Source organism: Ranitomeya imitator, chromosome 2 (assembly GCF_032444005.1).
Source record: "Ranitomeya imitator isolate aRanImi1 chromosome 2, aRanImi1.pri, whole genome shotgun sequence".
In the NCBI taxonomy this organism is placed as follows: Eukaryota; Metazoa; Chordata; class Amphibia; order Anura; family Dendrobatidae; genus Ranitomeya; species Ranitomeya imitator.
The window spans coordinates 551387970-551404674 of record NC_091283.1 but is presented as its reverse complement, the minus strand read 5'-3'; the positions used below and the strand labels follow the sequence as shown (position 1 = coordinate 551404674).

Sequence of the window (16705 nt, the reverse complement as noted above, 5' to 3'; positions counted from 1 at the left end):
AAGGAGCGCCATTTGACTTTTCAATGCAAAATTGACTGGAATTGAGATGGGATGCCATGTTGCGTTTGGAGAGCCACTGATGTGCCTAAACATTGAAACCCCCCACAAGTGACACCATTTTAGAAAGTAGACCCCCTAAGGAACTTATCTAGATGTGTGGTGAGCACTTTGACCCACCAAGTGCTTCACAGAAGTTTATAATGCAGAACCGAAAAAATAAAACAAAAATTACCTTTTCGCCCCCAATTTTTATTTTCCCAAGGGTAAGAGAAGAAATTGGACCCCAAAAGTTGTTGAACAATTTGTCCTGAGTACGCTGATACCCCATATATGGGGGGAAACCACTGTTTGGGCGCATGGGAGAGCTCGGAAGGGAAGGAGCGCCGTTTGACTTTTCAATGCAAAATTGACAGGAATTGAGATGGGACGCCATGTTGCGTTTGGAGAGCCACTGATGTGCCTAAACATTGAAACCCCCCACAAGTGACACCATTTTGGAAACTAGACCCCCTAGGGAACTCATCTAGATGTGTGGTGAGCACTTTGACCCACCTAGGGCTTCACAGAAGTTTATAAAGCAGAGCCGTAAAAAAAAAAACAATAAAAATTATCCCACAAAAATTATTTTTTAGCCCCCAGTTTTGTATTTTCCCAAGGGTAACAGGAGAAATTGGACCCCAAAAGTTGTCCAATTTTTCCTGAGTACGCTGATATCCCATATGTGGGGGTAAACCACCGTTTGGGCATATGGGAGGGCTCGGAAGGGAAGGAGCGCCATTTAGAATGCAGACTTAGATGGAATGGTCTGCAGGTGTCACATTGCATTTGTAGAGCCCCTAATGTACCTAAACAGTAGAAACGCCCCACAATTGACACCATTTTGGAAAGTAGACCCCCTAAGGAACTCACCTATATGTGTTGTGAGAGCTGTGAACCCCCAAGTGTTTAACTACAGTTTATAACGCAGAGCCGTGCAAATAAAAAATATTTTGTTTTTCCACAAAAATTATATTTCAGCCCCCAGTTTTGTATTTTTCCAAGGGTACAGTTGAAATTGGACCCTAAAAGTTGTTGTCCAATTTGTCCTGAGTACGCTGATACCTGATATGTGGGGGGAACCATCGTTTGAGCGCATGGCAGAGCTCGGAAGGGAAGGATCATTATTTGGAATGCAGACTTAAATGGATTGGTCTGCAGGCGTCACATTGCGTTTGCAGAGCCCCTAATGTACCTAAACAGTAGAAACCCCCCACAAGTGACCCCATATTGGAAACTAGAACCCCCAAGGAACTTATCTAGATGTGTTGTGAGAACTTTGAACCCCCACGTGTCTCGCTACAGTTTATAACGCAGAGCCATGAAAATAAAATAAAAAATTTCCCACAAAAAGTATTTTTTAGCCCCCAGTTTTGTATTTTCCCAAGGGTAACAGGAGAAATTGGACCCTAAAAGTTGTTGTCCAATTTGTCCTGAGTACGCTGATACCCCATATGTGGGGGAGAACCACCGTTTGGGCACAAGGGAGTGCTCGGAAGGGAAGGAGTGCAATTTGGAATGCAGACTTAGATGGAATGGTCTGCAGGCGTCACATTGCGTTTGCAGAGCCCCTAATGTACCTAAACAGTAGAAATCCCCCACAAGTGACCCCATATTGGAATCTAGACCCCCCAAGGAACTTATCTAGATGTGTTGTGAGAACTTTGAACCCCCAAGTGTTTCACTACAGTTTTGTATTTTCCCAAAGGTAACAGGAGAAATTGGACCACAAAAGTTGTAGTCCAATTTGTCCTGAGTACGCTGATACCCCATATGTTGGTGTAAACCCCTGTTTGGGCACACGGGAGAGCTCGGAAGGGAAGGAGCACTGTTTTACTTTTTCAACGCAGAATTGGCTGGAATTGAGATCGGACGCCATGTCGCATTTGGAGAGCCCCTGATGTGCCTAAACAGTGGAAACCCCCCAATTATAACCGAAACCCTAATCCAAACACACCCCTAACCCTAATCCCAATGGTAACCCTAACCACACCTCTAACCCTGACACACCCCTAACCCTAATCCGAACCTTATTCCCAACTGTAAATGTAGCCCCAACCCTAACTTTAGCCCCAACCCTAACTGTAGCCTTAACCCTATCCCCAACCCTAACCCTAGCCCTAACCCTAGCCCTAACCCTAGCCCTAACCCTAGCCCTAACCATAACCCTAGCCCTAACCCTAACCGTAGCCCTAACCCTAGCCCTAACCCTAATGGGAAAATGGAAATAAATACATTTTTTTAATTTTTTAATTTTTCCCTAACTAAGGGGGTGATGAAGGGAGGTTTGTTTTACTATTTATAGCGGGTTTTTTAGCGGATTTTTATGATTGGCAGCCGTCACACACTGAAAGACGCTTTTTATTGCAAAAATATTTTTTGCGTTACCACATTTTGAGAGCTATAATTTTTCCATATTTTGGTCCACAGAGTCATGTGAGGTCTTGTTTTTTGCGAGACGAGTTGACGTTGTTATTGGTAACATTTTCAGGCACGTGACTTTTTTGATCGCTTTTTATTGCGATTTTTGTGAGGCAGAATGACCAAAAACCAGCTATTCATGAATTTCTTTGGGGAAGGCGTTTATACCGTTCCGCGTTTGGTAAGATTGATAAAGCAGTTTTATTCTTCGGGTCAGTACGATTACAGCGATACCTCATTTATATAATGTTTTTATGTTTTGGCGCTTTTATATGATAAAAACTATTTTATAGAAAAAATAATTATTTTTGCATTGCTTTATTCTGAGGACTATAACTTTTTTATTTTTTTGCTGATGATGCTGTATCGCAGCTTGTTTTTTGCAAGACAAGATGATGTTTTCAGCGGTACCATGTTTATTTATATCAGTCTTTTTTATCGCGTGTTATTTCACTTTTTGTTTGTTTTATGAGAATAAAGCGTTGTTTTATGCCTCGTTATTTTTTTTTCAACGGTGTTCACTGAAGGGGTTAACTAGTGATATAGTTTTATAGGTGGGGCCGTTATGGACGCAGCAATACTAAATATGTGTACTTTTATGGTTTTTTTGCTTTTTATTTAAATAAAGAAATGTATTTATAGGAAGAATATTTTGGGGGGAATTTTTTTTTACATTTTTTTTACACATGTGAATATTTTTTTTTACACTATAACATTGCCCCAGTGGAGGGGGGGGGGGGGGGGGGGGGCATCATGTTATAGTGTAAGATCGCTGATCTGACACTTTGCTGTGCACTGTGTCAGATCAGCGATCTGACGTGCACTTCTCCTGGCTCTGAGCAGGCGCAGTGAAGCCACCTCCCTGCAGGACCTGTATGCCACGGCCATCTTGGATCTGGGCCTGCAGATCGCGTTGCTCCGGGGGTCTCAGGGAAGCCCGCAGGGAGCCCACTCCCTGCGCGATGCTTCCCTATACCACGGCACACCACGATCATGTTTGATCGCGGTGTGCCGGGGGTTAGTGTGCCGGGGACGTTCCATGACTGCTCCTGGCACATAGTGCCGGATGTCAGCTGCGATAGTCAGCTGACACCCGGCCGCACATCGCTATGATGTTCTATACCGTTGGTGGTCATAAGGCCCACCCCACCTCGACGGGATAGTACGTCATATGTCAGAAAGGGGTTAAAGAAAAATGAAAATTCACTGCTCTCCACTCCCTTGGGCTTAGAGAGCAATGAATTTTAATTTCTCTTTAGAAGTGGGCATAGGTGTTAGTCGCAGGAGCCTCCTGTGATCTGCTGCTGCACTGCTGCCGCTCCCCCTCAGTCTTATAGTCTGAAAAATACCATAAGTGGGGCCCTCACTCAAGTATAACCAAGGGGGGCTTTTTTAGCATAAAAATATGCTGAAAAACTCTGCTTTTTACACGAGTATATAAGGTATTTCGCTCAGAAAATTATTGCAATTACACATGTTTTGCTATACAAATGTTTATTTCCTTTGTGTGCATTGGAGCAACACAAAAAAGAGAGAAAATAGGCAAATTGAAGATAATTTCACGCAAAACCCCAAAAATGGTCAGGACAAAATTGTTGTCACCCTCAACTTAATATTTGGTTGCGCACTCTTTGGAATAAATAACAATTGATTAATTTAACTGTTAACAAGCTTCTTAAACCTCTCAGCTGGAAATTTGGACCACTCTTCTTTTGCAAACTGTTCCAGTTCTTTCATATTTGCAGGGTGCCTTCTCCTAACAGCAATTTTACGATCTTTCTACATGTGTTAAATGGGATTTAGATTCAGACTCCTTGCTGGCCCCTTCAAAACTCTCCAGCGTTTTGCTTCCATCCATTTCTGGGTGCTTCTTCAAGTATGTTTGGTGCCATAGTCCTGCTAGAAGACCCATAACCAAGGACATAAACCCATCTTTGTGACACTGGGCACTACATTATGACCCAAAATCTTTTGGTAATCTTCAGATTTCATGATTCCTTGCACATAATCAAGGCACCCAGTGCGAGAGGCAGCAAAATAGTCCCAAAACATCTTTGTACCTCCAACATATTTGACTGTAGGAACAGGAACACATGGGCTACTTGCACAGTGAACAAGTCTGTAAGAACATGTTCACACACCACCAAGAAACCTGAAGACACAAAAGAGAATGGTAAAACCAAAAACACTCAGTTTGAAAAAATGTTTGCAGTAATCCGCAAGTGCTAGTAAAAGATGTAAATAACAGGGTATTTGGTTGATACGTTTTTTGCAAAAAATGTATACTAAGCTGCTCTACCAATCTTCACGGTATACCCTTATCAGAGCAGTCCTAACTAATGTATGCAATCCCTATCTGATGTATTTAAAAACCTGATCATCTGTATATCTGTATAAGCTTAGTATACATTTTTTGCAAAAAACGTATCAACCAAATACCCTGTTATTTACATCTTTTACTAGCACTTGCGGATTACTGCAAACATTTTTTCAAACTGAGTGTTTTTGGTTTTACCATTCTCTTTTGTGTCTTCAGGTTTCTTGGTGGTGTGTGAACATGTTCTTACAGACTTGTTCACTGTGCAAGTAGCCCATGTGTTCCTGTTTCCATGATTGTTCTCTTGTGTCTACAAGACTGGGGAGTTCCACCACTCCTCTTGGGCTAGCTGCACATAAGCTGTTCTGCCCTGTATGCACACATGGATTTTTCCTCTCTGAACCCTGTTCACACAGGTAATATACAGATGATCAGGTTTTTAAATACATCAGATAGGGATTGCATACATTAGTTAGGACTGCTCTGATAAGGGTATACCGTGAAGATTGGTAGAGCAGCTTAGTATACATTTTTTGCAAAAAACGTATCAACCAAATACCCTGTTATTTACATCTTTTACTAGCACTTGCGGATTACTGCAAACATTTTTTCAAACTGAGTGTTTTTGGTTTTACCATTCTCTTTTGTGTCTTCAGGTTTCTTGGTGGTGTGTGAACATGTTCTTACAGACTTGTTCACTGTGCAAGTAGCCCATGTGTTCCTGTTTCCATGATTGTTCTCTTGTGTCTACAAGACTGGGGAGTTCCACCACTCCTCTTGGGCTAGCTGCACATAAGCTGTTCTGCCCTGTATGCACACATGGATTTTTCCTCTCTGAACCCTGTTCACACAGGTAATATACAGATGATCAGGTTTTTAAATACATCAGATAGGGATTGCATACATTAGTTAGGACTGCTCTGATAAGGGTATACCGTGAAGATTGGTAGAGCAGCTTAGTATACATTTTTTGCAAAAAACGTATCAACCAAATACCCTGTTATTTACATCTTTTACTAGCACTTGCGGATTACTGCAAACATTTTTTCAAACTGAGTGTTTTTGGTTTTACCATTCTCTTTTGTGTCTTCAGGTTTCTTGGTGGTGTGTGAACATGTTCTTACAGACTTGTTCACTGTGCAAGTAGCCCATGTGTTCCTGTTTCCATGATTGTTCTCTTGTGTCTACAAGACTGGGGAGTTCCACCACTCCTCTTGGGCTAGCTGCACATAAGCTGTTCTGCCCTGTATGCACACATGGATTTTTCCTCTCTGAACCCTGTTCACACAGGTAATATACAGATGATCAGGTTTTTAAATACATCAGATAGGGATTGCATACATTAGTTAGGACTGCTCTGATAAGGGTATACCGTGAAGATTGGTAGAGCAGCTTAGTATACATTTTTTGCAAAAAACGTATCAACCAAATACCCTGTTATTTACATCTTTTACTAGCACTTGCGGATTACTGCAAACATTTTTTCAAACTGAGTGTTTTTGGTTTTACCATTCTCTTTTGTGTCTTCAGGTTTCTTGGTGGTGTGTGAACATGTTCTTACAGACTTGTTCACTGTGCAAGTAGCCCATGTGTTCCTGTTTCCATGATTGTTCTCTTGTGTCTACAAGACTGGGGAGTTCCTCTCTGAACCCTGTTCACACAGGTAATATACAGATGATCAGGTTTTTAAATACATCAGATAGGTATTGCATACATTAGTTAGGACTGCTCTGATAAGGGTATACCGTGAAGATTGGTAGAGCAGCTTAGTATACATTTTTTGCAAAAAACGTATCAACCAAATACCCTGTTATTTACATCTTTTACTAGCACTTGCGGATTACTGCAAACATTTTTTCAAACTGAGTGTTTTTGGTTTTACCATTCTCTTTTGTGTCTTCATATTTGACTGTAGGTAGTGTGTTCATTGCTTTGTAGGCCTCATTCTGTTTTTGGTAAACAGTAGAATTATATGCTTTACTAAAAATCTCTATCTTGGTCAAATCTGTCCACCAGACGCTGACTCACATACATTTTGACAAACTGCAGTCTAGCAGTGAGATCCTCCTGGTTCTCCTTCCATAGCATTACATTTCCTTGAAATGTCAAACCATAGTTTGTGCTGACACTGATGCTCCCTGAGCCTGCAGGATAGCTTGAGTTTATTTGCACCTTGATTGGGGCTGCTTATACACCATCCTGACTATCCGGTGTAGCAACCTTTCCTCAATTTTTCGCTGATGTCCACATTCAGAGAGATTAGATACAGTGTCATGGGTTGTAAATATATTGATTATATTTTCGTATTGCTCACACCTGTTAGGCTGGTTTCACATTAGCGGTTGTGTCCGCAGCGTTTGTGCCGCAATTTTCTACATGCGTCGTGTATTCCTATCTTTAACATTAGGGACGCAGGTGTCTGCGATTGGTTGCGTTTTGCCACGTTTGACGACGCATGCGTCGTTTTGTCGTCTGCGGCTTGGCACGGTAAACGCTACATCTAGTAATTTTAAAGGCGTCGAATTGCCGCCTAGAAACATATGCGGTTGTTAGCGCAAGTAATGCGGCAAAAAAACGCATTACTGTCTATGGGAACACATGTGTACACATGTCTTTGCGTACGCATGCATTTGATGCGCTTGCGTACTTCGGACTGCGCATGTCCAGGAACTGATTTAGACATGCCCAATAAAGATACACCCTCCTGGAAATATCAAACGCATGTGCATAAAAAGCACAAACACATGTTAAAACACATGCAAACGCTGTTTTTCTTTTACCACCATGTGTACGCTGATGCAGATAAAAAACGCTGTGTTATCAGACGTTTGCATGCGTTTTTGCATGCGTTTGCAGTTGCGGACGATACGCTGCGGAGTTAACTGCAAATGTGAAACTAGCCTTACTCTCCACAGGTAAGTTTGAACGAGCATCACATGCTTGAAACAAAGTTGCTTACACACAATTTCGGAAAGGTGTCAAAAATTTTGTCTGGCCCATATTAGGGGTTTTGTTTGAAATTATGTCCAATTTGCCTTTTTTCTCTATTTTTTGTGTTGTTCCAATACACACAAAGGAAATAAAAATGTGTATAAGAAAACATGTGTAATAGCATTAATTTTCAGGGAGAAATACTTAACCCATTATCTACCAATGTCATTTTTTGGGGATGCCTAATCTTTAGCTTCTAGCAACTAAGATTTTTATAATTTTTATAATTAGGTCCAATTTTTTGTGTTGTGTTTGTAAAATGAATGTTTTCAAAATAGGAAATCATGTCATTGTAATTTTTAATTGAATATTAGGACGCCCTTTAATTAAAAATCCGTACTTGTAAAAATTTTAATTTGGCAAGTAATGGGTTAATTTTCTTGAACGGCTTCAAGGGTGCCAACAATTTCAGCCATGACTGTATGTAGCGCATTACCTACATTATCAATGCTTCTCCCAATGGGACTCACAATGTAAATTTCCTAGCAGTATGTCTTTCGAGTGTGGAATGAAACTAAAGTACCCAAAGAAAACGCATGCAAAAATGGTGAGAACATACAAACTCTTTGCAGATGTTGTCCTTGGTGGGATTTGAGCCCAGGACCCCATCACTGCAAAGCAACAGTGCTAATTACTGAGCAACTGTGCTGCCCAAACAGTAATGGATGCAGCTACTCCCACCCATCTAATTAGTCAGAAGTTACAACACTTTATGGTGAAGGTGCAGGCCAATTAAGAGATGCACCTATTTCCTTATGTGGTATGTGCCTCTTACTGAATTAGGCACATCGTACTTAAATCCAATGATCCCGTTTACTAGGACTTAAAGAATTGGCAACTATCTGCCATATTTTCAATAAAATGTGCAACCATTTGTTAAACTTGAAATAAACAAATTCATGCCATGGCTATTCTTTCACCAAGAAGATGAGAATATATCTGAAATGAACCCACAACAAAACAAAAGATTGCATGCAAACATCTCCCACCACTGAATATTTTGACAGGTTATGTTATCCTGATATTCGTTTATTCTTGGCATTTAAAAATCTTCTTTATCTGTCCTGGAAACCCGACAAGACATTGTGAGATACATTTTTTTAATATTAAAAGAACTATTGTCAGCCTCTAACCTATTTTACCTACCTACCTCCTTTATACCACTAGATAATCAAGGTAGACCAGGGTGTTTATTGTCTCACAACGGCAGAAATGAGATCAAATGGGCCTAACATGACAAAAGTATCTCAAGGTTTTCTTGCTCTTGACAACCAGTCAAAAAAAAAAGTATGAAATATTCAAGCTGAACTTTGGTTACAGCTTGTAACAAGACCATTTATTCTCAGACATACAAGAATCCCAATGTCTTCTGAACATTCAGTTAACACCACTGTATGGTCTGAAAAGCAAGGGAAATTTGCTACAAGTAAGACCTCTTAGAGGCATTGGTAACTCCTGAAGGTGTGAATGCCTTCAAGCATAAAGAAGAAAGCATGTTCACATCCACTTATTTCATATTTACAAAGTGACCTTAACTGTTCACACATAAAGTCACTTGTATCTGGAGGACACTTTGGCTGTACACACAGTGAGGGACATTTGTTCAAGTACTTCTAAAGATAAATGTTTCATTTCCCTTCTCTACTTTTCAGAGTGGACTTTTGCTTCCGTGGATTTTTTTTCTAATGGAGCATAGCCTATAGCTTTTACAGTAAGTAAAATAACCATAATCTTCCCTTGTTCATTAATTCTATTTTGAGATATATATATATATATATATATATATATATATATATATATACACAGTAAAGACCAAAAGTTTGGACACACCTTCTCATTCAAAGATTTTTCTGTATTTTCATGACTAAGAAAACTGTACATTCACACTGAAGGCATCAAAACTATGAAATAACACATGTGGAATTATATACTTAACAAAAAAGTGTGAAACAACTGAAAATATGTCTTATATTCTAGGTTCTTCAAAGTAGCCACCTTTTGCTTTGATGACTGCTTTGCACACTCTTGGCATTCTCTTGATGAGCTTCAAGAGGTAGTCACCGGGAATGGTCTTCCAACAGTCTTGAAGGAGTTCCCAGAGATGCTTAGCACTTGTTGGCCCTTTTGCCTTCACTTTGCGGTTCAGCTCACCCCAAACCATCTTGATTGGTTTCAGGTCTGGTGACTGCACCCCATCACTCTCCTTCTTGGTCAAATAGCCCTTACACAGCCTGGAGGTGTGTTTGGGGTCATTGTCCTGTTGAAAAATAAATGATGGTCCAACTAAACGCAAACCGGAAGGAATAGCATGCCGCTGCAAGATGCTGTGGTAGCCATGCTGGTTCATCATGCCTTCAACTTTGAATAGATCCCCAACAGTGTCACCAGCAAACCACCCACACACCATCACACCTCCTCCTCCATGCTTCATGGTGGGAACCAGGCATGTAGAGTTCATCCGTTCACCTTTTCTGCGTCGCAAAAAGACACGGTCGTTGGAACCAAAGATCTCAAATTTGGACTCATCAGACCAAAGCACAGATTTCCACTGGTCTAATGCCCATTCCTTGTGTTTTTTAGCCCAAACAAGTCTGCTTGTTGCCTGTCCTTAGCAGTGGTTTCCCAGCAGCTATTTTACCATGAAGGCCTGCTGCACAAAGTCTCCTCTTAACAGTTGTTGTAGAGATGTGTCTGCTGCTAGAACTCTGTGTGGAATTGACCTGGTCTCTAATCTGAGCTGCTGTTAACCTGTGATTTCTGAGGCTGGTGACTCGGATAAACTTATTCTCAGAAGCAGAGGCGACTCTTGGTCTTCCTTTCCTGGGGCGGTCCTCATGTGAGCCAGTTTCTTTGTAGCGCTTGATGGTTTTTGCCACTGCACTTGGGGACACTTTCAAAGTTTTCCCAATTTTTCGGACTGACTGACCTTCATTTCTTAAAGTAATGATGGCTACTCGTTTTTCTTTACTTAGCAGCTTTTTCTTGTCATAATACAAATTCTAACAGTTTATTCAGTAGGACTATCAGCTGTGTATCCACCAGACTTCTGTACAATACAACTGATGGTCCCAACTCCATTTCTAAGGCAAGAAATCCCACTTATTAAACCTGACAGGGCATACCTGCGAAGCGAAAACCATTTCCGGTGACTAGCTCTTGAAGCTCATCAAGAGAATGCCAAGAGTGTGCAAAACAGTAATCAAAGCAAAAGGTGGCTACTTTGAAGAATCTAGAATATAAGACATATTTTCAGATGTTTCACACTTTTTTGTTAAGTATATAATTCCACATGTGTTAATTCATAGTTTTGATGCCTTCAGTGTGAATTTACAACTTTCTTAGTCATGAAAATACAGAAAAATCTTTGAATGAGAAGGTGTTTCCAAACTTTTGGTCTGTACTGTATATATATATATATATATATATATATATATATATATATATATATATATATATATATATATATATATATATATATATACTGTATATAATAAATTTCCTTTGTGTGTCTCAAAGGGTCAGCCATATCCTTTCTCCTCCTCGTTGCTGGATGTGTGGGTTGTAGGACAACTGGCTGCATCAGAAACCTCCAATCAGTGCTCTGTGGGCTAAAATATCACGAAGACTGGGGTCACACATGCATGTGCAATGCGAGAAACTCAAGCGAGTCTCTCGCATCAATACCCGACACTGCCACCGGCTCGGGATCGGTCTGTGCGGCTGCATGTATTTCTATGCAACTGAACGCTCCAATGCCTAGTGCCTGCGGCAGTGCGGTGTATTGATGTGTGAGTTTCTCGCATTGCACACGCAAGTGTGACCCTGGCCAAATCCTCATACTCTAACCAAGGGGCTGAGCTCAGTCCAACCACCCATGGTGAAACAAATCAGCCAGAGATTAACCCTTTAGTAGAGATGAGCAAACCCAAACTCATGAGATACGAGAATTTTTTTCGAGATCAAAAGTTTGGATATCCATTGTTTTCAATGGGGTTCAGGTTCTGGTTCACCAAACCAAACTTTGGACTAAAGTTCAGGTCGGGTACCACAACCCAAACTTCTATTGATCCGCTCATCCCTATCTTTCAGTTCTCTGCAGAATTTCCACAGAATTGACTGTTATAGGATAAAAAAGAAAATAATGTTGGCTTGTAAATTAACTAGCTAAATTTAAGCATTCTACTTTGATGTCCTTTAACTAGCTGAGTTCTTTTTTTTTTTTTTTTTAAAGTGACAAATCCATCAGAGTTCAAGCTTCTGTTTCTGAACATTATTTTTGCTTCCCCTCTCCCTTCTCTCAGTGATAACATTAGCAGCATGGAGGGGGGTGTACAAAGGCTTCTACAACAAGGATGGACAATAAAATAAGCTATATGCAGTGCCCCAGAGTCCTGGTCGTTGCAGTAATATCGTTCTTCCACCAGGGGGAGCGATGTTACGTCTGATGACACCAAAGGAGTTCACCCTGCCAGGTATCACAGCCACACACACACTTCACATGCCAGCCACCAGGGGGAGCAAAAGGTTCTATCTATTAGGCTACTCCTCACAGTTGGGTAAAACTGGGGGTTGGTTAGGAAGTGAGGGAGTTGGAGTTGAGTTCGGAGGAGAGGCGAGGAGCAGACTGGGCTCGGCCCAGGAAAGTGAAAGAAGGGCACGGAGCTGCGCCTGCAACCCATGCGGCAGCCTCCTAGGAAAGGACAAGAAAGGAAGTGTGTCGTAGTGAGTGAGCACAGAAGTCATAGCAACAGGAGTAAAACAACAGTGGGAGACCAGCTAGAAGCAGGCTGCCTCCATCTGAAGCGCAGATCCGGTGGCCAGCACACCGAGGGAGTAATAGACTCTACGTTTTACTTCAGAGACTGGCAGGGCAGTCGATTCCAAGTTGGCTGTCCAACCTAAGAACCTAAGCAGACAAGGTGGCAACGCGGAGGAGGGGCGTCTCTAGGGTCCCTATAAAATAACCTCAGGCCATTACCGCCATACGGGTTATGTCCTATCCATCTGGGGGACAGAGAGAGAGAAGTAACAAGAGTGAGGACCTTATGGTAGCTAATGCAAGTACGGACCTACTACGTTACTGTGCGCAAGGGGAAGGCTACTGATTTCCACCTGGATAGATAGAAACCATCATCAGAAAATGACTTATTGTTAAAATCAGATTTTTATGCTACATATATTTAAAAAAAAATGTTATATCATAATCTTTATTTAAAAAAAAAACTATTCAATTTTCACTCTTGCAATTTTCACACTGGCCACTGGAGACTGGCGCTTCCTGTCCCTTCAGGAAGCAGGATTGCAATAAAAGGTCTATACACATCTAATAACACCAGATCCACCAATCTCATTAGGTGATGTCACAGGTGATCCTGATCCCCTCCCTTCACACAGACCTTTGCAAAGGCTTATTAGTTACTTAAATACAAAAGATAAAGTCAGGGTCTGACTATTGTGGCTGGCCAATGTGAACATTAAAAGATTTGAATGTTTAATACAGATTGTGGAAACAAATTGAGAAGGGGAAAAAGGAGAGTCAGCTTACTGTTGATGCAGCCACAATCCTGCTGGGAAGTGCAAGAAAAAGCCTGGGATCCGGCTGAGGCAAATGAAGAGGAAAAATCCAGCGGAGAAGCAGGTAAATAAAATGTCCAATTTTATTGAAGAAATAAATTACATCTATGAAACATGACACAGCTGTGTGGTTGACAAACTTTTATTCTGAGAACTTTGCTTGGTCATACTGTCTAAACAACCATGAATAAGGCTCATCGGAGCTGAAACGCGTCGGTTGCACCCACTGTGACCAGAACTGCACTTGTCATGTTTTTATGGATGTGATTTATTTCTTCAATAAAATTGGACATTTTATTTACCTGCTTCTACGCTGGACTTTTCCTATTCGTTTAATAAAGATTGTGATATGCAAAACACCAGATGTCAGTAACAACCCATACAAGCCAAACAAGCAAATAAATCAAACCATAGATGTCCATAAATTAAGTTATGTGTAATGCAAAATGACACAGGGAAAAAGTATTGAACATGCTTACTAAAATTTTATTAATACTTCGTACAAAAACCTTTGCTGGTGATGACAGCTTCAAGATGCCTCCTGTATGAAGAGACTAGTCGCATGCATTGCTCAGGTGTGATATTAGCCCATTCTTCCACAAAAACACTCTTCCAACCCTGAAGGATCTCTGGGCTATTCCTAGGAGCTCTGAGCTTTGGTTCCTTCCATAAATTTTTTATTGGATTCAGGTCAGGTGATTGGCTGGGCCATTCAATGTACTTTATGTTCATTTTCTGAAACCACTTGAGAGTTTCCTTGGCTGTAAGTTTGGGATCATTGTCTTGCTGAAATGTCCACCCTTGTTTCCTCTGCATCATCCTGGTAAATGGCAGCAGGTTTTTATCAAGAATGTTTCTGTAAATGTATCCATTCAACCTGCCTTCAACTATATGAAATTTCTCAGTGCCGTATGCTGAAACCCAGCCCCACTATGATGTTCCCACTTCCAAACTTCACTGTTGGTATACTGTTTTGGGGGTAATTTGCAATGCCCTTTAGTATCCAAACATTATGTGCATTATGGCATTCAAAGAGTTCAATTTTGATCTTATCTGATCAGACTATAGTCTTCCAGTATTTCACAGGCTGAAATAGAGCACACTTTAAACGTGCTTGAACATGTTTTTTTGTTCAGCAATGGAGCGTGCATACAGGTAATGGAGGTTGAGTGTATTACTTATTGGTTTCTTTGAAACAATTGTACCTGCTGATTCCAAATAATTCTGTAGCTCTCCACATGTGATCCTTGGCTCTTGGATAACTCTTCTGATAATTATTTTCACTGTTATCTGAAATCTTGTGGGGAGCACCTGGCTGTGGCCAGATTATAATGAAATTATGTTCTTTCCACTTCTGGATTATGTCCACAAAAGTGATCACTGAAATTTTCAGTATTTTAGAAATTCTTCTGTAACCAATGCCATCAGTATGCTTTGCAAAAATAAGGTTGCGAACGTCTTGAGACAGCTGACTGGTTTTACCCATCATGAGATGTTCTTATGTGGCACCTTGGTAATGAGACACTGTTTTATAAGGCCAATAGTTGAACCAATCGATATTATTGTTCACTAAGCGGCCGGATTACTTTTTAGTTACTGATAGATATCAGCTGGTGTCTTGACATTCCATGGCTTTTTGTGTAAGGCTACTTTCACACTAGCCGACGTACCGACGCATGCTGTGAAGTAAAATCACAACGGCGGCAGCGGATGCAGTTTTACAACTCATCCGCTGCCCCATTGTAAGGTCCAGGGAGGAGGGGGCGGAGTTTTCCCATACTGAGCATGCCCATGGGACGACCTCCCATTGGAGGTCAGGGGTCACATGCTCAGGTCCTGTTGCGGCTTCTATTGTTCTATCTGGAAGGTCTTGTACCACTGCCGCTATAAAAGGTTTGTATGGCCGCTCGGCCATGCGCTAGTGTACATATGAAAATGTGTGTGTGTTGATGTGTTGATGAGTGCAAGTCATTCTTTAAAGGGAACCTGTCACCCCCCCAGGCATTTGAAACTAAAAGAGCCACCTTGTGCAGCAGTAATGCTGCATTCTGACAAGGTGGCTCTTTTAGTTATTGGTGCTGTAAATGCAGAAATAATCAGTATTGTAATTTGTCCGAAATACCTGTCTTCAGTCCGGGAGGAAGGCCTTTCCCCCCCTGCTGCAGACGCCTCACAGCCGTCACTCAAGTCTTCTTGGCACCGGGTGCCGCCTCCTCAGGTCTGTTTTGAAATCTGCCGCTGCCTGCGCTCTTTTGTCATGCCTGGCGCAGGCGCAGTGAGCGCTGCCCGTTTGTCCTCATATGCAGTCTCGCTGACTGCGCCTGTGTGGCCGCCCTGCTTGTGAATCCCAGCCCCTCAGTGTCTTATGATTTATTCACACTGTGGGGCTGGGATTCCTGGGCATGCGCACTGCGTGTCTAAGCCACTCACCCAGGTCGCAGTGCGCATGCCCAGGAATCCCTCCTGTTCAGCTATGTATTTACATCCTGCCAAAACATATGCTATTGTAACATTGGTCAAAACTGGTTTCATCTTCACACCATCTCAGAATTTACAGCCATCAATAAATTTTTTCATTTACGCTACCATTGACCTTAATGTTGGCTAAAAATAGACGCGAGCATTTTGGCATGAGTTGGAGCCACATAGAAACTCATAATGTCAATAGATCAATCTGTTATGGTCACTGGACTCAAAAACTTATTATCTTGACATAAGAGGAAGCGTTAAGAAAATGAATAGTTTTGCACATAGGACATATAAATGACAAGAAGAGCAGTGAGTCTATGATCCACTGTTAGACACAGTTCAGTTCTTACCTAGTGTCTGTCCAGCCAGTACTCGTCCATTCTCCCCAAGAACAGCACCTCTCGCATGCCTCTCATTCAGATACTGTACAAAAGCATATCCTTTATGCACTGAGCAGCCAACCACTCGGCCATATTTAGAGAAGATGGACTCCACATCGCTCTTCTTCACCACTGCTGTGTTTAGGTTGCCAATGAAGACTCTTGAATTCAGGGATTTGGGATCATTTTTGTTGGTGATGTTGCTTGTAGCGGCTTTCAGGGACATTTTCTCCCCAGAGGCTGAAAACATAATGAAGGCGATTTAGTGGCAGGAATAGTGACGTATGTGTTCTATTATTCTGTGTTGTAACTTGCATAAATAATATGCTCATGGTAATTTGAGTCTGAAATCAGCAAATTGGGGTCCAAATTTTGTTACCGAGGGAATTGTATAAAAACTTTTAAATGCACAAGTTGATATACCTGCCACTACCAGTGGTGTTCTCGCCATTTTTGGAATACTGGGGGGAAAATAAAAGTTATTATCTAAGAAAACTTTTACCCTCTCCACATAATA

General features: G+C 41.3%; 1 protein-coding gene across 1 annotated transcript in view; it reads right to left on the bottom strand.

Annotated features, from left to right (window-relative positions):
* Positions 1 to 16705, bottom strand: part of RALY (RALY heterogeneous nuclear ribonucleoprotein) — a 378891-nt gene that overhangs the window by 98055 nt on the left and 264131 nt on the right. The window contains exon 3 of the mRNA XM_069755728.1: positions 16159 to 16428. Within this exon, the coding sequence (XP_069611829.1) occupies positions 16159 to 16414 (256 nt within the window). The 5' untranslated portion in view covers positions 16415 to 16428. The remainder of the gene's footprint in view (positions 1 to 16158; positions 16429 to 16705) is intronic.